The sequence below is a fragment of the Poeciliopsis prolifica genome, unplaced genomic scaffold (genome assembly GCF_027474105.1).
Source record: "Poeciliopsis prolifica strain line A6 unplaced genomic scaffold, Auburn_PproV2 SCAFFOLD012, whole genome shotgun sequence".
NCBI lineage: Eukaryota > Metazoa > Chordata > Actinopteri > Cyprinodontiformes > Poeciliidae > Poeciliopsis > Poeciliopsis prolifica.
The window spans coordinates 11,465,284-11,487,523 of record NW_026562387.1 but is presented as its reverse complement, the minus strand read 5'-3'; the positions used below and the strand labels follow the sequence as shown (position 1 = coordinate 11,487,523).

The window sequence follows — 22,240 nt, the reverse complement described above, 5'->3', positions numbered from 1 at the left end:
GGCATTAACATAAAAGGTGGAGTGAATGTGGCTGAGCTAAAAGATATGTTTGACAGGTGACAGAAAGCAAAAGTAATAAGACATGACATTTTAATAAAGTCCCTAAATCCAATTTTAAAAATACATATCTATGAATAGGTCTGAAGTTAAGAACATAAAAAAACAATAAATATTATGAAAATCTTCCATGTTTAGGTCTTAAATAGCTTTAAAGAATGTGATGTATTTATAATTACAAATATATATATGTATATTTAAAGTAAGCAATTTCATCACAATTTTGTTAGAGCAATTATTTTGGGCCTCAGGGTAGATATATAAATGGATAAATTTTAAAAGGTGCCTCAAAGGTTAATCAAATTGAAAGGAGTAAGGAAGAAAAAGCATTGTGGACTAAATGAAGGCAAACTGATTCGACTTTTGGGAATACTGTTACCTGTAAAAGGATGCAGATCTAACATTCAACTTAAAATAAATGGCAGGAATTCCAGTGTGCCAACATGTTACCACAAATAAAGATTGATTGGGAATGAATTGGTCAGAGTTCAATCGATTGCTTGAAAATCATTGTAAAGATAAGTAATTTGCTGCTCTCATTAAATTTAAGCAGTGTAAAAACAACAGTGATGGAAGAGAAAAAGAAGTAGAAATACAGATGGCTTCCAGGACAGGAACCTCTCACTGGCAAACTTTAATTTATCCTCCAGCCTATTACTAGAATTGATTGTAAAAAGCTCAATGACTGCTGGTAATTCTGGAAAAACCAAAACTAATGTATTTGTTGTACAGAACTAAACTACATTTTCAGCATGACCAGCCATAAATGCACTGTCCAGCCTGATTGTGTAAGTACTGGCCTAGTTTAAACTTATACCAAGTGTTAAAGTGTGCCTATGACTTATGTCAAGTTTAAACTACACAAAAGTGGAAAATAATTTGGCAACTTTTGAAAGCAACTGGTTGCACATAATTTCATCAGAGAAAAGAGGGAGGAACTTTTTGAAAAAACGTACATTGGTTTTCTCCATCTTTGCAATTATGAGCTATTTGTACTGTTGGTACAAATATTTGTACTGCTCTGTTAATTTAAAGCCCAATAAAATACTTGAAAAGGTTTTGTGTAGACAACAAAAGTTTGAACAAATCAAGACACCTGCACAGCTATCTCACACTAATGGCGGTTGACTGTCTTTCCTGTCTTTCTTGGTTGTGAAGGCCAACATGTGAGAGTCCTTCCTTGTTAGGGCAATGCCATCTGTATTTCTGTGACAAGTGAACAACCCTGGATGTAGGCAGCTCGAGTGGGTGGGCGAAGCGCACTTGTCGCCTCGGGGCACTAACAGGCTTCACCTGCTGCTCCTTTGCGTCAAAGACAACATACAGAGAGACTCACTGGAGAGACAGTGGACAAACATGCTACTGCACAGTCACGAGGATGACAACTTCATCAGAGTACAACGATTAATAGACATGGCATGTGGAGTAATAAAAAGTGTTAGTGTGTGCCTGTGACAGAGAAGGAGGTAGGGTTTAACTCACTCTTAAAGCTGCGACCGCTGCTTTGCCTTCCTCGCTTTCTTCATCGAGCTCGTCATCGCTCCATTCCCATTCGCCATCCTCTGTTTTATGGAGCCGGCCACTGGAACCAGGCACTCGTCGTACCTGACACAAGAATACAACTAAGCTTGACTTCTGAAGATTTTATTGAAGAGCAAGCAGCAAATTCATTGCTTTACCTTACCCTTTTAGATCTCTCTGTTATTGTCGGAGCCCTTAGGATCAACTTCTCATGCAAGTATTCATGGGTCTGAAAGGAGAGAGAATTACTATTTGCTTTAAAATAATAAATGACAAAGCCTGACATCTACTGTTCACACAAGAACAGTAGATATCAGCTGAGAATTGCATCTGAGAAAATCCCACAGGTTGTATTTGGACTGAATGTTTTGTTATGCAAATGAACTTCTCCCAGTTATTGAGACAAGAATCATTTATTTTCGTCTGTCTGAAATAATCCCAAAAGAAGAAATGCTCTCATTAAAAACATGTATCTAGGGCATCCCTTTTTCACCCACACAATACAGCCAAAATTTGAAATAAGTGAACGCAAGGTGATGCAGCAAAACTAGTTAATGAATTTGTTGTTTCCAGCCTGGAATGTCTTTAAAAGGCCTGACAGTTGCATAAAAATGCAGCTGATCTAAAACAACAATCAAGAGTTATGAAAACTTTAAAAAAAAAAGAAGAAACTATACGTGCCATAAGAACCAACTTCCTTTCTCTTATTTTAAAGTTGCCAACAGAGTACAGATTCAACTGCTTGTTGGAGTTAAAAAAAAAAAAAACATAAAACACTTACTTTTGCTTTCTGAAAGAATTTATGCTTCAACAACTCTGATGATGTTGGTCTGAAAAACACCATATGTAAGAATAACACCTACGAACATCTCTGCAAAATACTATGACACATAAAACCAGTAAATTGAAAAGTAATAAAATGACAACTATAAACTTCTTTCCTATTTATGTACAAGCAAGAGTAAATCCACTGTTGTTAACCAAGTACCACATTCTTTATAATTGAGTTAGCTACAACGCCACAAAAACAGATTGATATGGACTGGAAATTTCTCTAAAGAAGTATGTGTTATATACAACTTCCTCATGGCAACACACCGTTTCTCTGGTTCCTTCTGTAAACACTGGTAGATCATCTTCCTGAAAGATTTGCCATATTTCTTCACCATCTCCTTATCTGTCACACCAGTGTCCAAAGATGGTGGGTCATTCTGCAGTGTCAACATCAAGACCTGAAAACACCAGAAATGTTTTTAAATAATCAATATTCTTGTCTTTATTTTTTTATACATAAACAACAGACCATCCTTACCTTCATTGGTGGGTATTTATGATAAGGTGCGGCTCCAGTGGCAAGCTCAATAGCTGTGATCCCAAAACTCCAAATATCGGCTTTGAAGTCATATCCCCTCACCTGAGAAAGCAAATAAAGCACTTAGTAAAACTGTAGCTGAAAAATGTGTAGTACAAAAAATGTAAAACAACAGAAGCAGGAGAGAGACACGTGTCTTCTAGCTGAAAATAAATCCACTATTTTGAGTAGTATGAAGGTTCGCGATGCCCTCTGTGCTGCTGACAAAGTGCTCTTGATACACCCTTGGAAATAGAACAGACAAAATAATGAGAAATTACTTCTTGAAGCAGTTTGATAAGATAAATAAAGAGCATGAAAGCCCCCTAGTGAAGGAAGCAGGCACTACCAATTGATCCAAAAATAGGCTTACTCTAACTGCTGATGTTCAGATCACCATTTCTTTGAATAAAATGGCAAACGTTAACACAGCATAAAATAAAATAACTTAAGGATTTTTTGCTGTATTTATAATGTTTTTAGGTTCACTAATATGAATTACTATTTGTTGTAAACCTTTTTTACAGTCCGCTGTGACTTTTTTTCACGTCACTGTGGCAAACAATTCAAGCCCTTTGAAAAATCTCTTGGTGGTGCTGCACCAAGAACTCCTGAAGGAAACAACAGAAAACCTCTGAAGAAGTCATGAGCACAACTTCCTTATTGACAAAATATAAACAAAAATGGCATGATGTCAGATTTTTACCACCCCTTCACCAAATACAACCTGTTTAGGTTGTATTTACCCAGGATGTGGGTGCTGTCGCTCGCTTGAGAAACAGTCTGTGGTGTTTTTGGGATCCACATATGCATTGTAACTCCACCAGATTTCACCAAAAATGAGACTAAGGTTTTTTAGAAAAAGTTTGGTCTGCATCAGTTTGATTCCCAGAATGAACCGGGTCCCGAGACAAATAACCAGAGTTCAATTAAAGCTGACTAAAGATGGCTGGTATGACTGCACCCTTAAACTCAAAACAGCAGTTTTACCAATGAGAAAGTGTAAAAAAAAAAAAATAAATATTTATTCTTCTCCAACAACTCTTTAGATTGGTGCAAGTTTGGCAACAAAAATAAATAAATGATACTTCTCACACCTTAACAGACAAGCTTAGTGACTCACTGGGAATTCAGTGTGCTGTCTCACTTTTCAGTATTCAATAATTTGCCAAACATGAACTGTGGCACAAAAGGCTGAAAATCTCTGAGGCAAAAGAGCAAAAATGTTTTTATTCTATTGTTATTTGTAGTCACAAACTGCTGTCTTAAATATTCACTGCTATGTGTTGCTCTCTTACCTCCCGCTCTGCTCCTGTCTCTCCCTCACTTTGACTTCCTGCCTCAAGCCCCTGATGTCTCTGAATGACATTAATGTATTTTTAAAAACCATTACATAGTGTAATGTACAGTACTAGCATATGACTTACCAAAGCAAGACAGAGACATATATATATATATATATATATATATATATATATATATATATATATATATATATATATATATATATATATATATATATATATATAGTGTGTGTGTGTAAAATAAAAACTTATTATTTTACACACACACAAAATGAGAATTTTTTACAACCGATTTGCATTATACATCTTATTGCTACCTACTCTTCTTATAGCATAACTTAGCCCTACAGGAAATGTTTTCACTCTTTATTTTAAACCTCACCTCAAGTCCTGTACCTTCCTCTCCTTTTCTTGTCTCCTTACTACTGCTGCTGATGTATTGCTGCTCCTAAACATACAAATGGCTTCAGAGATGCATATCTAAGCTACAGCTGCTGGTTGAAAAAAAATGTTTTAAAAATCAACCCGACATGACTCTTCACCTGTTCTCCTTTCTGGGTCTATTATATTAAATATGATTTTCATTCCTTGTCTCACACCCTGAAGCTCCACCTGGTTCTCCTATCTTTTCTATGAACCAGTTATTCTCATAATAAAATAATATTACCTGTTAAACCTGTTAAAGCATTAACAGGTTAAAGCATATTTAACTCAACTAATTTAAGGACTCACCTCTGTCTCCACATTACATTTTTTTCAACTGCATCACTACTCTGTGTTTGATCATTCTCCTGATTAGACATCATTAGGTATTATGAACATTCAGAGCCTTCACTAAAGGTCTATGGCATGATGCTGTATTACACCTTTAAAATAAAAGCACAAGAGTCGAAAATTTTAAAATCAAGTATTTTTCTCCTCTTTGGTGAAATTCTTAGCTAGGACACATTCCCCACCCAGTCTTTGATCGTTGGGTTCAGAGGCAGGACCACATTAAAAACTGGTTTACTTCTGCTGCAGAAGTTACTGTGCAGGCTCAGGAACAACTCCACAAGTCAATAATGTTTGTGAACCTATTTTACTGAGTAATCCATAAATTCAAAATAAAATTGTGGCATGGAAGAAGATAATGATCCTTCTTCTCTGAGCCATAGCTCCCTTTTAGATCAGACAGAAAATGACAGATGTCAATTTCTCTTTAAATGTGTTGGGAGCACAGAGTTCAAAACCCTGCATCTATGACAGCATGAGGTGAATTAGTGCCTAAGGCAGAAAAAGCCGAGTCCAATTCTTGAGAGTGATGTCCTTTAATTTTTAGATGTATCCGTTTCTCCAACTTACCTTGAAAAATGATTTACCAAGCCTCTGCAATGTTGCATGACATGCTGATGCATCAAATGTTTTAGAGCCGGGATGCATACGAAAGTTGTAATCTAGCACTTTCACGCATACATATTATATTCAGATTTTAGGAGCCCTTAAAGATGATGTTAAACAGCATATTGGGCTTTGTAGCAGCACAGTCTTCCTGCAGTCCACACTTCGCAACAATTGTAAAAAAAAAGATTTGGAACAATGTGAAACTAAGAATTCATCAATTAAGATGCATGATTGTTGATGTTGATGAGCCAGAATCCCAAACGTAACATTCCCTGCCAAAAGTTCCAGAAATCAGTCTATTCTGTTCCCAGAACTTTACCGACTATTGTTAAAAGGAAGGAAGGCTTTTAACAAAAAAGTAAACATTTGTTTTGTTTTTTTAGTTTTGCTTCAATTAACTTCAAAATTACCTTCATATTCAGATTATACAATTATTAATAATTCTGTTTACAATTTTCTTTTGCAAATAAAAAGGTTTGAGATTTTCTATATTTCACAATGTCAAAATAGCAAAAGTTAGCCTTTAACTTTAAATTGCAGACAATTCACAAATAATAGCTTTTCCTGTGATAAATACTGCAAAAGAAAAGACTGCATTCAGGTTATTTAATACTTACTAAATGGTTACCTTGTCACAGATTCCTTTACTTCCTGAAGAACAGTTTTCTGTTTACTACCCGTTTTTATTCTAAACAGTACTGACCTGCTCCATAACTTCTGGGGCCATCCAACACGGCGTTCCCACAAACGTCTTGCGCACTTTGTTTCGGGTCATGTCACCACCTGTAGCTAGAAAGGCACTGACGCCAAAGTCTGAAGGTCAGAGAGACAGGAGACAAAAATAATAATAATGAAGAATCCCAAGCAAGCAGGAAATAGTAGTATTGTCAAGACAGGTGATTTTTCTATGACCATAAATATTTGTTAAAAATGCAAAAAGCATCTGGCGAAAGATAAAAAGAGTTTCTTTATAACTGATGTAGTACAAATGGAGGTAAGTGAAAAATGTTTTGCTGGAAAAAAAAATACCTGCAATTTGCACAGAACCGTCATCTCCAAGGAGAATGTTTCCAGCTTTGAGATCTCTGCAAAAGTAAGTAACACCTCATTTTAGCAAATATCTTACAACACAGTAGCATAAACAGCTGACATTTGTTTAACATCAGAAATAACTGACAATTGTTTTTTTTTTTTCTTTAAATGGCACATAAGCTCTGAATCACAGACGTTGCAGCTCTCTTATTTCTTGCATAGTCTGTCGTTAAAATTTTCATTCCTGCTCTGCCTCCCCTGCTAGTGATAAGAAGATTCAGCAGGGACAGCCGTCTGACTGCCACACGCAGCGAATACTGCCATCTCGCCAGCCAGACAGTGTCGTCATAGCAACAGACTTTTAGAGATAGAGGCCGTCGGTCAAGTAAAAGGCGAGGATGTAATAGTGAGGACAGCAGAAGTGTCACTATTGACGCGTGTCTCTGCTATCCAGCATTTAGGACAAAAAGAGGAATGGATACTCCACAGAATGCAGAGAACAAAACCATCGCAGAGCATTTCAGAAACAACATCCAACTGTTTTGGTGTGTATAAGCATCTTTTCTGAATGGACTTAAAAGTACACCGTTAGAAAAAACAAAGACAGTAAAGAAATCTAAACCATAAAGCAATTTTATGTTGCCACCAGATGGGGGCGCTGGAGCAAGAAAATTGATCCTTCTGCTGCTTCAGAAAAGAGGGAGAAAAAAAAATCTGTGCTAGTATTCCAGGACACATTATATAAATAAATATTGAAGAAACTATATTATTACAGAATCTACATCAGCTAGAAAAGTAATTGCCTTCATGTAAACAAATAACATAAGAAGATTAACGATAATCTCCACAGAAAAGCTACCAATGGGACATCATTTACTGAAGAGATGTTAAAGAGCTCAGATCCCAGTTTAAAGGCTGCTGTATGCTTGAGTGAAGAGGCTACTTTCACTAAGAAGGGCTTCAATAAATTAGCACACAACTAACACGTGTGTAAGCGACAACAGCAGGGAGTGGCAAACACCACAGGGATGAAGGCAGCTAATGTTCCTAACACCAAAAAAATGAGAATTCCCATGTTAAGGAATAGTCAGACAGGGAATGCTACAATACTTTCTGTAGATAGTTGCCTTCTGGGATCTAGATAAAAAAAAAAGAAAAAAAAAGTTGATTACATCCTACATGTGATGCAACATTGATGAGCATTTATGTCTAGACAACTTTAATTACACAGCTGTCATGATGGCGATGATGATTCAGAAGAAAAGGGGATATGGATGAACGAAATGAGAAGACAAGATATTCAGAGCAAGTGGCTTATAAAACCACAGACGAAGCTGTGCAATAGACGTCTGAGCTCAAAATATTTGTTGTGTGTCAGTCTGTCACTGCAGCTGGGTGATACCAGGTTGCATTATCTTCCAGATATTTGCACTTCCTTTATGCGAGCACACTTGGCCCTTAGTAACAAGTAAAAACAGGTCATTTAGGACACCGCCTCAAAAAATGACTGTAGAGGAAACATTCTGGCTTAAAGCATGGTTAGTACAAAATATTTTTTTCTTTTGTATTTTTTTTAGAAGAAAAATAAAAATCATGGCCTGTGAATTCATCTTGACAGTTGTGGTCCTCAGTGAAAAAAGTTCGTACATCGTTGCATTAGGCAGTAAATTTTGTTTGCTGGAAGCAATGCTGCAATAAAAATAAAGTCACAATTTCTCTGTCTACTTTGGATGCTCAGCTTTTGTATGTGGTTTTAAAGTCAGTCATTCATTAGCTGGAGGAAACCTGCAATTTACTTGATGGGTTGAGTTTATCTTGGTCTCCGTGTAATTGAAAAGGTAGATCCAAGTTCACACATTTGCATTTTGAAACCCATACGTCAACAAAAACTAATGGAAAATGGATTAATTCCAATGCTGTGTCATTGAGTGACCCGGGTATGATATTGGGAATGTTGTTGAGGCTGTATAATTAGCATCATCTTAAGAGCAAATATGGTAATTGAACACATCATGGAGAGCAAGACATAAATCATCTGATGTTAAAACAGCCCTAGAGGTTAAGTAAAGAGAAACATGGTAGTGTATCAATGCAAATATGAATATAAATGAAGGATTATGACAGACGAGAGGAAAATACTTGGTTCATTACTAAGCTAATGTTGGAATAGCTTGAAAAAGTGCAAAATGTCATAATGTAGAGTACCATGAAAAGTATTTGCCCCCTTATAGATTACATGTATTTGGGGAGAAAAACAGTTTAGATGAGCTGCTTGGTATTCCTGGCCAGAAAAAGGTGGGACCAGCCAACAACACGCCTACTACACCACATATTCCTCAGACACATTGTATGAAGTTTTGAAGTTATGTCTTGATTTAATAACTATAAAAAGTTTTCTAAGCTGGGTGTGCTTTTTTTTCTTTTTACTGACATTTTTATTTGACATGTCCCCTTTCTGTAATGGTGAATTGCTTCTTCTTAGCTTGTTATAATTCATTGAAGAGGAATGCTGCAGACACAAACCGTTACTTTAATGTGCACTCGAGCTTTAATACTCCACGTTACAGTAAGTCAAAAAAACATAATTTATGAAGAGTGATCAATCCAATCCTGGTGCACTCATTTAAAATCCATGGCGCCTATGGTTCACTGCAGCACATCATATTGCTCAGAGAAAGGCTGCAGAGTGCAGACTCTGTGCAGTCATTAACATTCACAGAAGAGAAAAAGGAGGAGGTGCTGACACAATGCGCCATGTAAGTTCAAAGAAAAGCTGGAGCAGATGGGTTTAAAAACAATCTTACAGCACTGAGTTATTCCAACAGCAGTTGCTGGATGGCATTGATTTTGATGTGTTGATACAAATTAAATCTGAATTCTTACTTTTGGCCTGAATTGAGAAGGTGAGAACTGAACAGCACATGAGTGGTGCCCTCATAAAGGTATGACATAGTGAAATATTAGCCAGCTAGCGGCCAGGTGGGAACAGCCATGGTATGAAACTGTCAGGGAGATTTATCATTCTCATCTGGCAGCCGTGCACCTTGCAGCACCAACAGGTCACCTCCTAAGACATTACATCCCAGTGCCTGGCTCACAGTGTTCCTAACAGGGCTGTAAAAGGGGCTTTATTGGATGCTTTGTGGGCCATAGATAGGCATAAAATAACCTTTTCCATCCTCACCCCTGTTTAAGAATACAGCCTATGGCTGTAAAATGATCTTCCCTCTACATTTTGATAGAGCTTTTCATACTGCTGGATTTCTTTCCTGTGTTCTATTCAATGCTAACACAGATTCCTCTAAAGCATCTCTTCTGGCAGATAATGAATATCAGTAATTTGCTGTTCAAATATCTTTCAGGCAAAGTACAGATATTCATACTCTGAATTGCTTTTGTCAAAAGTGTAAACAGTTTTAATTGGATTTATGTGATAGATCTACACAAACTCTTGTGCAACTAAAAGAAGAGGAAAATGATTAATGTTTTTCTGTATTTTTTTTTTAATTCAGGGTGTCTCTATACAAACTTTGCACATCAAGAGATTGAAATTCATACCAGTTCCTCTTTCACAAATGCCTTAACTCACCAATCACATTGAATGTACAATATGATTAAAATTAATATTTAAATCTTGCTAAAGGCTTAAGCAAATTTAGGTCTGCACTTTGATTGAACCATTCTAATGCAGGGGTGGACAGTCCTGGTCCTCGAGGGCCAGTATCCTGCAACTCTTGGATGTCTCCCTGGCCCAACACAGCTGAATCACATCCTCAGTGCAGGCAATTTCTCCAGAGTCCAGTTAATGACCTAATTATTTGACTCAGGTGTGTTGAAGTGGAAACACATCTGAAAGTTGCAGGAGATTGGCCCTCAAGGCCTGGAGTTGCCCACCTCTGTGGGCAACTAATGCATGAATGTGCCATTCATGTGTACAGTTACCCTACATTCTGTCTATATGTTTAGGGTTATTGACATACATGCTTACTCTTTTACAGTTTATTACAAACCATAATAACAGAAACAGCAAACATTCAAGCAGCTACTCTGATCAGATGAGGAAAACTTAACTTATTGACCTTCATTTTCCTGTCACTCTTCTATCAAGGTTGAGTTTAAGGGTGCAGGACTCAACCTGGCCTCTGTAGCTCCTCCAGAGTTACCTTGTGTCACTAAGCTGTATCTTTGAATGATCCTCTAATGTGCCACCTTGTTGGTTATTACATAAAAAAATCATCCAAACTACAATGGAGTTTGTGGCTGTAACATGACAGAATGTTGAGGCGTGGAAGCCGATTTTCTTCAATTTAACTGAAATAATCTCCTCTTGTTCTCATACATGTAACATAACGTCCACCTGCTGTCAACATTTCGGTCCCCCGGTAATGACTTTCCCAGCTGCTGAGAATGAGGAGGTGAAACCCTTTCACCGCCTTGTGGTAAATACCTCCAGCCGAGGCGGTGAGGCTCTAATTGCTTTCCGGCTGTCCAGTGCTGGATGGAGCAAGTCATGTGACATTGTCTCCCGTCTCCTTGTTGCCGTGGAACCTCAGTCCCTGAGCTCTTCCCAATCCCTATGCCGAGGCTCCACTGCCATAAGAAATTAAACACTCAGGAACATATTTAACTAACCCAGCCCCTCTCCTTGGCTAGAATGCTAATTATTTTCAGTTCTGTGGGACAACCTCAACTTTTCTTTCTCATGAATCAGAGCTACATATAAGAGCCTGGGGATAAAGAGCTCTCGTGAAGACATGATCTTTTGACATTTCCGGACTTCATAATTCTAAAAGATGAGCAGCAATACTGTTTTCATTTGGCTTTTTTTACTTGTTTCATTTTCCCAATGTAAGCTTATTGCCACAGATTTGGTAAGCCATTCGTCCAGAGGCAGAAGCACCCTGCAGAGAATCTTCTCTTCAGTTTTCTTTCTAATTTAAATGCAGTCGACACCGATATTTCTCACATCACCATAAAGGAGAGTGGGCATTTCTAACCTCATATTGTTACTTTGAATTTCTTCAAAAAATATTTCAGAAATAATAAGTATATGGAGAAGAAAATTTTTGGAAGCAGTTTGAATAAATCGTTAAAGGGAATCATTAAAGTTAGGAACATCTCTGCCAAATTGCCTAATGTTCTCAGAAATTAATAATGATTAATAGCAATTAGTTTTAAATCAAGGGCACTTTATAATGTCCCTCTGACAGAATTTTATGAAGCATGTGAATGACTCATAATTCACCACTCTCTCAGCCACCCGTTTCTTCTGAAGCCAGCAGAGTCACTTTGCTTCATTCCAATAATTATGCAGCAAATGTTCAGCTTGAAATTGCTTGGTCAATAAAACCAGCACAGACACAACATTTAAAAGTAAATATACAAGTCACAACTTCCAAGCTTTGCATCATTAATAAAATTATTTCAACACCTCTTCAACCCTCACCCTCTCAGACACTGACTGAAGATTTACTCATGAGTCAAAGTATTATAAAAACTATCTTTGTTTGTTCTGGCAGATATAACTTACTGCTGTTAGTTGTTCCTAATGGCAATGAGACAAAACACAGAGCCGTTTCATCCAAAATTAAATAAAAAAAAAATAAATACTGTTATTAACATAAAATAAACAGAATTTAGAATTTATTGTTTGTCACTGAACAATGTGCAATGAGCTTGAGGACAGCAAACAATGCAGGACATATATACAATATAAATATAAATATGGTGAAACATTATTCATAATATTGTTTATGTTTTTGCTTTGTTGTTGTTTAAAAAATGGCATTTTAATTAAAATATGTATATTAACAGCATGAGTAAATGTTGTCTTTCTGACAGTACTGCAAAGCTGTCATAAAGCCTCAAGGGAATACATTTAACTGGTGTGTGCTTTGTGATAGATACAGAATCAGCAGCATAAACAGCATTCCTATGCCTTTTCATGTTTGATTTCAATACTAATCTACACAGAAATTATCGCTTGCAGTCCTGTGTGTAAAGAAATAAATGTGCCTCAAAAATAAAAAAAGCAACAAGTTCATGGACAGATGATGATGGATTACAGCAATACTTTTTCAATAGGATGAAATAAAAGATGGATGAATAGCCAAGTATTGTTTAGTTGAACAAATTACTTTCCTTGAAAGCCCCTAAGGTGAAGTCCAATAAAATGCACAAAAATAAATGCCGAAAGACCGTTGTGCCACGTTTATTGTGGTCCCAGCATTGAAGTGGGCCTACCTGTGGATCTGGCCGTTCTTGTGTAAGTACTCCAATCCCTCCAGCACATCCTTCAACACTGTAGCTATGCTGGCTTCGTCCAGGACACCGCTCTTGTGCTCGCCACGTGAGATGATGTGCTTGATCACGTCCAGCACTGAGCCTGGTCAACAGACAAGACAAAAACATGAACAGACTTGCACAGATTGTTATTTGTTGAAACTGCACAGATGTGACTGTGGGGGAAAAAAAAAAACTGTCAACACACCAGTGTGGAAAGAATCTTGTTTGATTTATGATCTATAGTTAAGTTAGATGTAAAAATATTTAAGATAAATGTAAATTACATTTTAGAACATCAAGATTTTTTATCCCATCATTGAAAAAAATTTTTTTTTTAAATTGATTTTTTTAACTGTAAACAGAATCATAGCCATTTTGTTTGGTTGTAAGAAACAAACAAAAAGAGCACAACAATTTTAGAACCATGCATTTTATTAAGTGTGAGGTTCAAGAACAACTAAACCCGCTCTGAAAGCTAAACCCCACCCCTGACAAATTTTGAAAAATTCTACCAAAATGGCAGAGCCAAGAAACATGGCCAAGTGTGGGAATGAAAGAAGCGCTGTTGTCAACTTATCCTCTTCACACTCCTTTAGCAATTTTATTTTTTTCAAAAGAAAAACAATTAATAAACCTAGCGAGTCTCTTTCTGTGTTTTTGGAGACGACACTGCAGCTCAGAAATATATGGTTTCAATTGCAAACGACATTTTGCAATTTTAGGCTTATTCAAGTGTCTACATGCAAAATCTGTCCCGGTGTTCAAGGACTTTATACAGAGATCAAGCACTTCCCAAACTTTGAAAACACATAATTGAAATTAAAGTATTTGAGGATTTCAAACACCGGTGTGAACCAAATAATAACAGCCACTTTCAAGTTTCCTGCAAATAATATTTAAATCCATCTACAAGACTCAGATTAAAAGCAATGAATGAATGAATGAATTAATTAAATTCTGGGTTAAGACTTGTGTTTACAAATTGAACTGATGTCTTTGTCTTCAATGAACGCAGAGTCGGGGGAAGGGGGAGACTCTGCTGACTAAACCTGTCGCCATGTCTCCCCCACCCCGGCTCCAGCTTCACAAAGGAAAACTCCCACTGAAAAGTCAGTTTGCCATTTCCTTTGTGCACCTTTCCGAGCAAACAAACGGGAAGCCTCTGATGAGAGGTCCACTATTTGCAGAAAACTGTGCAGCACTGGTGAACAGAGACAAAGCAGAGAAATTGAAATGAATGTGAACTGCCTGACAAGCTTTATTGTGCTACACTGAGACAACAGCATCAACATCACACTGACTGCTGCCTCATTTGTCTGCCTGGAAATGAGTCAGAGGTGACAAAACTCCACGATCAAATTTTCAGTTTTTTTTTTAAACCAGCAATATCTGGCTCAGAGTCTGGAGATTATAATTTAGTTTAAGTATTTTAGGATGTCTTAACCTTCAGCACAGAATTTAGCACTTACAGCATCATAATGCCAGGACACCTGAGACTAGATAGTGTCACTGCATAGCCACAAACTAAACAAGAGAAACTAGAGGGGAGTTTAATGAATTCTTCATGATTTGGCATTCATTGAGCCAGAGACAAGGAGAGGAAATGCTACAGTGGCCTGCAGACATATTCACACTTTATGAACTTGTTTTAACTATAACCTTCTGTCTACTTTGGTAAAATTTTAATCAAAAAAACCAAAGTGATGAATGCAGAAGAAAAAGTATACATGTTTAACAATGTTTGAAAAATCTCATACTTTCAGGCATGGCTGATATCTGCTGACCGCAGGTGAGAGTTGAAATGTAGATAGACGGGTAAATGGAAAGCTTCGCTTTGTGGCATCTGTCTTAATCACAACAGATCTGAGTAGCGCCAGCATTACTGCACATAAAACTCCAATCTGTTTGTCCATCTCCAACCCAATCCAACAATCACTCCTGAATATGGTGCCAAGGTATTTAAACTCCTCCGAGAATGATGTCTAGTCACGTACTCCACATATTTCTTCCGTTGTGGAAGAAAACATTGAGGCAAAGCAACAACAGTGGAACATGAGCTATGGTAAGATGACACAAGAAATGTAGATTTAAGATTTTGCCCTTTTTGTATAATGCTAAGTGTGGCAAGAAAATCAAATAAATCAACATTATTATTATTTTTTGTAAAAAAACATTTGAAGATGTTCTGTAGAATTTGATTATAATGCTTACAGTCTATGTTAACTATATTGACCAAAATGGCATTCTTCTTTTGCACTTTGACAACTCCCCTGGACGTGATTTTAATTGCATCAAGTGTGCTTTTTCAAGATGGTACTTGAATTTTACTTGCATTTTTAATATTCATTATGTTACAATCATGTCTTTATTCAGGAAAGTTAAGCGCAGCAATTTCAACTGTTTTGTAAAGCAAAGTAATGGCAAATATGAAGCTCAAGAATGTGCAACTTTGACTGCAACCTTTCAAAAGAGTGTCACTAAACTGGGGTAGTATTTAGCTAACAACAATCACAAAAAAAAAACATTGTGATTGGAGGGAGTGAATGAAAGCTTTTCACTCTGATGGGACATAATGTGAAAAAAGTTATACTTTTACAAGGCACTGTGAACAAGGAGCCATTCTGCAGGCTAAACACTTTTTTTACTGACTGTAAACAGCAAAGTCCCCTTTACAGTGGCTAAAGCATACGCAGCATGACACAGGCTTTGGAGTCTCACTAAATGCCAGCCTTGTCAGCCCGCTTCAAATTAAACTCATCTGATCGAACTCCTCATGCCTCATTAGGTTGTTTCAGCGAGCTGACACATACTGACGGGTTAACAGTGGAAAGGTTCATTCAGCATGTGAAAGGCAAGACGCCTGCAAACCTAATTTGAAAGCTGCCTTTCGAAAACCTTGAGGAAGAGTTTATATAAATCACAGCAAGCAAATTAAGTCCTGACAGGGCAGAGCAGCATAGAGCATGCAAATACTCTGGAAAATGTCAAATCATAGTTTCAGTTACATGGCGGATTAGGCAAATATTTCGGTTTCTTTGAATTTTAAACAGACCCCAACTGGGCAGAACTTCAAGCTTCATTCGGAAACATCGCCTCCTAGCTGTTTTGTTCTTTTAAACAGAGTGGCAGCTGTGAAACAAAGGGAGAATGGGGGTCTGAGGGGAGGATGCGGAAGGACATGAAACCTGGTGCCAACTGTACTAAAGGCCTTTGTGGAATGCCAAGTGAAGCTGTAGGAGAAAAATGAGGGTGGGGCTTTGGAGGAACTGCAACAAGGCGTGGAGGGTGTAAAAATATCCTTGTTGGCTCAGACTGAACAAAGCCTCTGGTGAAGTTGCATCATTTTCTGAGGGGGTGAGACCAATGTAATGCAGGAGAATGCAAAGATTATTTTCATTAGCTTAGAAAATTTATTCAGTCTTAAAACCAGGAGATGAATGGAAATAACCATAAAGGAAAAAAGACTAATTCTATTTGCCACCCTCTAAAAGTGGAAAATTAACTTTTGAGATCACTTCAGGAGGAATGTATTGAGAAGACGGCGAGATCACATTCAATTTCTGTGGTTATAAAATAGCTGAAAGCTTTGAGTTTCTGCTTTATCATGTGCACCACTGAAAGCCACTCTTTGCAGCGAGGACAAAGCGTTTGAATGTTGAAAACTTTATCAAAATTGAGTTCGACTTTTAATAGTTCCTCTTTTAAAAGAGTCATTAAAAAGTGCAACAGTTCAGTTCTAAAAATCAGCTTATTGAGTTAAAGATCTAGAAATGAAAATGAAGCAAAAGCAGTTGCTAAACTGTGGCCCACTTCCAGGAGGGATATATTCGTCTTATTTGTGTCTATGCAATTTAGAATATTACCATTAAATCTATTATTTGCAAGAATATTACTAAAATGTGCAGTGTGCACCATAGGCAGTGTGCCTATTTCGAGTATTGATTGCATAACCCTAAGAGAGCAGATACAAGGTCAAAATTGTTTGGATTATTCAAGGTCTTTTCAGCCATTGTCTAAACAGTTTTTAGCACTTTTTTTTTTTTTTTTTTTTTTTGCCATTGGCACAATTCCAGCATTGCAAAAACAGCAGTGTGCTGACAAGAGGATGTTGATGATTCTTGATTTTTTCAAATCCATCTGTGTTACATGACAGAAATTTAAAGCTCAAAAGGTCAGAAAAACACCCACACACTGTTTTCCGTCTTCCTGTTATCTATGGAAAGTCTTGCTCTCTCCCACCATTTCACAGCCTAAATAAACCACAGAAATGTCTTAACATTATTCTCACTGTATAAACAGTAAACCCAGATCTTTACAGTTACTCTCACAACACTGAGTAATATGCAAGAGTCACTAATCAGAATTTTTAACCCTGCACTCGAATAGTGTCAAAATACTGAGGATCATGTGTTTTCATTGAAATTCTTCCAAACAAGCATCTGAGTGATATTTGAAAAAAGAAGGTAGTAGGTGAAGAATAACCGCCTGTGATTTCCAGGAAAAGCATGCATTTGCTTATAATGACTCATAATCAGTCTCTCTGGGTGATTCAGTGACTACATCTATGTGAACTCGCACATTGGAGAGCTACGGAGGCTTCTGATGAAACTATTGTTTACATGCCACATTCACAACAGGAATTTTCTGAAAAGGCTTACTGCGCCTATTTCGAAATTCAGCTCTGCAGGTTTTGACTTGAGTGAGTTGTTCAGAGAGCAGGTCAATCCAGATATTTGAGTGAATAGTATGTTAGTCTCAGCCCACAGAGATACCCAGTCTGCTCAGCATCAACATTTATTATAATTCCAGTTCAAAAGATTTGCAAGTAAAGTAAAACAAAAAGATTCTCTCCAGCAGAGATGGTTGAAGTTTGAGCAAAATTTCGCACTGTGCCGACAGGAAAAAGTAAAAAAGAAAATAACTGGGCAAAAAAAAAGAATAGACTACATTTTTTATTTTTTGGTGAAGAAGAATTCAAAAGAGTGAAGTGGGCAGCATTTGTTCTAAGAAACTGCAAGTCTCGAGGCAATATGAGGTATTTTGATAAGTCTCAACTTATACTCATCTGTCCAAAAATCAAAGCTATTGCTGAACTAATCTAAATGCGGTTTAACTCTTTTTTTTTTTTCGTCTTCTTCTTTGAATCAGGAATCAGACCTGAAGGAATGCTCCTTTCTGCCATTCTTAATATTAAAGAAAAAGTCTGAGCAATGTCTGACTGACCGTTGAGCTGCTTTTCAAAAAAAAAAAAAAAAAAAAAAGAAAGAAAAAGACCGAAGCTGGGATCGGTTGGAGAGTGGACAATCAGGCACGGGCTGTTCTCCCTGTAGTCTGGTATGCTCTTCCCTGTGGAGTGATGCTCTATAAACTCAACCTTAACGAGGTCTGTTTCCATGGCAGACATCGCCAAGGCTATCATTTAATTACTCCACTCAACAAAGCTCAACATCAAGAGCTTCTGTTTAATGGGGATAAGAGGGAACGAGGCCATCTTAGGTTGCGTCTGCTCCTGCTGTGAGGCTGGCTGTCGGCTCAAGCGTCGCTTGGTGGGCATGGCGCCTTGAGCCCAGCTGTGGAGCGGCTGCCAAGGGACTTGTATGCAAGTAAGCCTGGTGGGCATGAGCCGTTAGAGCGGGACAAAGTGAACGCAGGGATGGGCTGAGAATGTCAGCAACAGTTTTCATACTTCAGCGGTACAATCGCACGTGTTTTGTTTGGAGTACGTGTGGCAGACCAAACCAATGAAGTGCATGAGCAGGAGGAAATCAACATTCATCTTTTTTCAAATGAAATTTGACATTAATTTTGTATTCACTTTAAGACTTTTAGTTATTACAAAGTCTTAAAGGATGTCTCAATGTAGTTCTGCTTCATTATACACTACTTTGTCTTGATCTATCACATAAAACAAAGATAATTTACACTTAAATTTGTCTTTGTAATATGAGAAAATGTGTAAAAAATAAAAGGGGCGCAGCATGAATACTCACGCCTCAGTGAAAATCAGAAAAAATATGCATTTCTGACAGACACAAGCTTGGGGGAAAAAATTGCTTCATAACTAATAGGAAACCACAACTAGAGTCATATCACTCATATGTTTTAAATTTAACAAATAAAAACAAAACTAAATGATGCAAATAGATGGAACCATCTGATTTTGATGATCTCTTCCTTACGGGGGCCTCCGCTTCATGCTCCTCTTACTTGGTAATTACAGCACTGCCACATGGTTGCCATGTGGGCTGTTATTACCTCTGCACTGTCATTAGCTCTGAAACAAGTTAAAGACCACAGAGAGCTGCAGCTCATAGGGAACACAATGAAAACGTGTGTCGTCGCATTTCCTGTAATAACAGTTAAATCACAGGCAGCAAGTCAACCCGCTCCTCTGGCTGGCACCCTATCGTCACAAGAACGACATCTAAAAGAATCATCACATTAAAACCAGCAAGACAAAGTGAACCATCCTCATCCTCTTTACATACTGCAAAATATATATATATATATATATATATATATATATATATATATATATATATATATATATATATATATATATATATATATTTTTTAATATATATACATCATGTAGCCACCTTGCCAAATCAAGGACTTTGATTTGGCAGACATGAGATAACAAATGATGTTCACTTACCCCCACTGAGCAGCTTCATAACCAGCCACAGTTCATCCTTCACAACAAAGGACGTGTAGTAAGACACAATGTTGGGGTGGTGGCACTGGCTCATGGCCTGAATCTCTTTCTGTTAGAGGAAGCACAAAGACATCCATGTTAAAAAATACTCCATAAATCATGTGAAATGTCTTGGCATAAGTCATCATTCAGTTATTTACATTTTGAAATCAGAGACAATCCCTAATCCGAACATTTCTCACAGTGTATAGAAAATCACACTATGTAATCAGATCATTATGCTAAAATACTTCTGAAAGTAAAATACAAAGGGAAAAAACAGAGCATATGCAGAAACTTTTATCTCTACGCTGAAAGACTACTGCAAGAGAGAAATAAACCAAATCCTGAAAGCTTCTGCTTTTCTTGAATGTGATGTTTGGGACTGATGTGACATCAGTAAGCAAAGGAAACCTGCTATGTCACTGCAATGCACAGCTATGCAGAGGCATAAAAAACACTGCCAGGACTTAGCTCTTTAAACAGATTTAAAGCTTTGTTATCGCGTGTATTGATACGTGGGTTGTGTGTGTCTGCCTGGAAAGCAGCAGAGCTGAGGTAATGCTGGCATAGCAGACCAATTCATCACTTTACCACCAAACCAAAAGTTGTGAAAATGCAGCTGACTTTTGGCAGTAGGATCACTGATTTGAAGATGTTTTGTTTTTGTGTGTGTGTGTGCTGGAATACATGATGGATCTAATGGCTAAAGAAAAAACAGGTGGTGATATCAGATGGTTTAAATACCCAGTTTATTGTAAGGCCACAATAACGACAGTCAGAACTGGTGTGACTGATCTAGGTATGCAGACCACTTGCACATAAAGATTTTACTGTCCTTGAGCTAATTTTAGACTAATCTGATGGCATGCTTAGCATCAATGTTCATTTGAAAGAGCCATTAGTCTCTAGCCTTTTAGGTCTGGGTGATATTTAGAGATGCTGCTTTGATTTTTTTTACAGTAATTTTCACTCAATTTGCCTATTTTCTAAAGTGTACCAGATCCTCATCAGTAAAAACACACAATGTGAAGCTGCTACTCCTGTGTTTCACTTTCTATTGTCTAAATAAAAACCAAGTTCAAAACCTTTTTAGATTGAAGAAACAATGCTACAGTGCAGTACCACCAGCCATGTACATAACATAACATTAACTTTATTAATGAGTGTATATGTTTTATATTATTTATTACTGACAGATTCATGCAACTCTGGAAAGTTACCACATTTTTCCTAATTTCAGATTTTTCTTTTTTTGTAAAATAATTAATTTAACATAACAGGTGCACTGAAGGCCTGAGAGGCATTTTAACTCTCAAGCTAAGCAGACTTGTTAAAGACATCAGTCAATAGATGTCTCTGACAAAAAAAAAAAAAAACTGCATGTAATCAAAGTCAGACACTCAATCAGCATAAATGCTTAGCTCACACATTGTACATTAGCTGCAGAGCAGTTCTGCTGCAGAGTCATCACTATTGAAGCTGTGGCTCTCAGTCTGGCACTTCAATAAGGAATCCCGTCAGCAGGATAACTTTATGATTCCGAGTACACAAAAAAGTGCTACAAGTTAGAGTAAGACAAAATAAGGTTGAGTACAAACTGAACATTTATCTCTTAAATCTTCATGACCTCTCGGTCTACCCCCACACACAGCTGTAAAGTGACAGCTGTGCGAGAAGATGAACCTGGAAACATAAAATATGGAATAACAGGGAGCTTATTCTGCAAAGTTTCCTATCTTTTTACATTTACACTGAGAATGGGACAAATTATTTCAAAATAAAACTAATTTATTTTGAAACAATTATGAAAATGATACTCTTAATCAAAATATCCTGCATTATAATCTGATATTTTGGCATTCTTTTAAAACAAAAATGTTTTATTATAATGACACATGTTCCCACACATCCCATCAGTGTTTTTATGCAGTTTTTGTTTGATGGGTCAGTGCTGCAACAACTGCTCTGAATACTAACCCTGACATTCCCAGTCTTTCCCCATTCATCTTACTTCGAAAGTAAAACCAGACACACCTCTCTGTCTCTGCACACAAAGACGTCCACACCGCAAACAGTTTGCTTATCTTTTGATTAAATTATGGACTCAAAGTCATTCATTAACTTGTGTAACCTGATATGCTGTGAAGGCCATTAGGACAAAGTAAAATGACCAACTGTGTCCCACTTTTGTTGTCAATAGAGACACAAAAAAAGTATTTTTAAAGAAAAACAGAACATTTGATTCCATCAAATTCTATCATTTTTAATTTATGTTTTAAAATAAAAAACTTAAATTATCATCTTTTGACCTAAGAAACAAGTGATCAGACCTGAAATTAGGGTGTAGCAATAAACCCAGAACATTTAGAGCCACATAAAAATAATGACTAAATCAGCCTTCAATAACCTGAAAAACATTCTCAAGGCCCAATATTCCAAGATTTCAACCACACGTTGCATCAGTGTCTTCACAGGTCTTCATAAGAACTCAGAAAACTGCTTTCTTGTTGCTGAAAATTTGTTATCCACAAAAGTCTCTTCTTTTAAACTTATAGAAAACCACTATTGGCATATTACAAACATTTTTATTCAATTAATGTTTGGTTATTT

The 22,240-nt window shown here is 37.1% G+C and overlaps 1 protein-coding gene across 2 annotated transcripts in view; it reads right to left on the bottom strand.

Annotated features, from left to right (window-relative positions):
- The window catches only part of oxsr1b (oxidative stress responsive kinase 1b), a 42,109-nt gene that overhangs the window by 5,459 nt on the left and 14,410 nt on the right, over positions 1-22,240 (bottom strand). Inside the window, exons 3-13 of one of the 2 annotated variants that reach the window (XM_055037597.1) lie at positions 19,589-19,697; positions 12,889-13,030; positions 6,643-6,698; positions 6,317-6,426; positions 4,616-4,681; positions 4,228-4,287; positions 2,891-2,992; positions 2,677-2,810; positions 2,360-2,408; positions 1,742-1,807; positions 1,540-1,662 (exon numbers count right to left, since the gene is read on the bottom strand). In XM_055037597.1, the coding sequence (XP_054893572.1) occupies positions 1,540-1,662; positions 1,742-1,807; positions 2,360-2,408; positions 2,677-2,810; positions 2,891-2,992; positions 4,228-4,287; positions 4,616-4,681; positions 6,317-6,426; positions 6,643-6,698; positions 12,889-13,030; positions 19,589-19,697 (1,017 nt within the window). The remainder of the gene's footprint in view (positions 1-1,539; positions 1,663-1,741; positions 1,808-2,359; positions 2,409-2,676; positions 2,811-2,890; positions 2,993-4,227; positions 4,288-4,615; positions 4,682-6,316; positions 6,427-6,642; positions 6,699-12,888; positions 13,031-19,588; positions 19,698-22,240) is intronic. The other variant, XM_055037598.1, reaches the window with a different exon arrangement.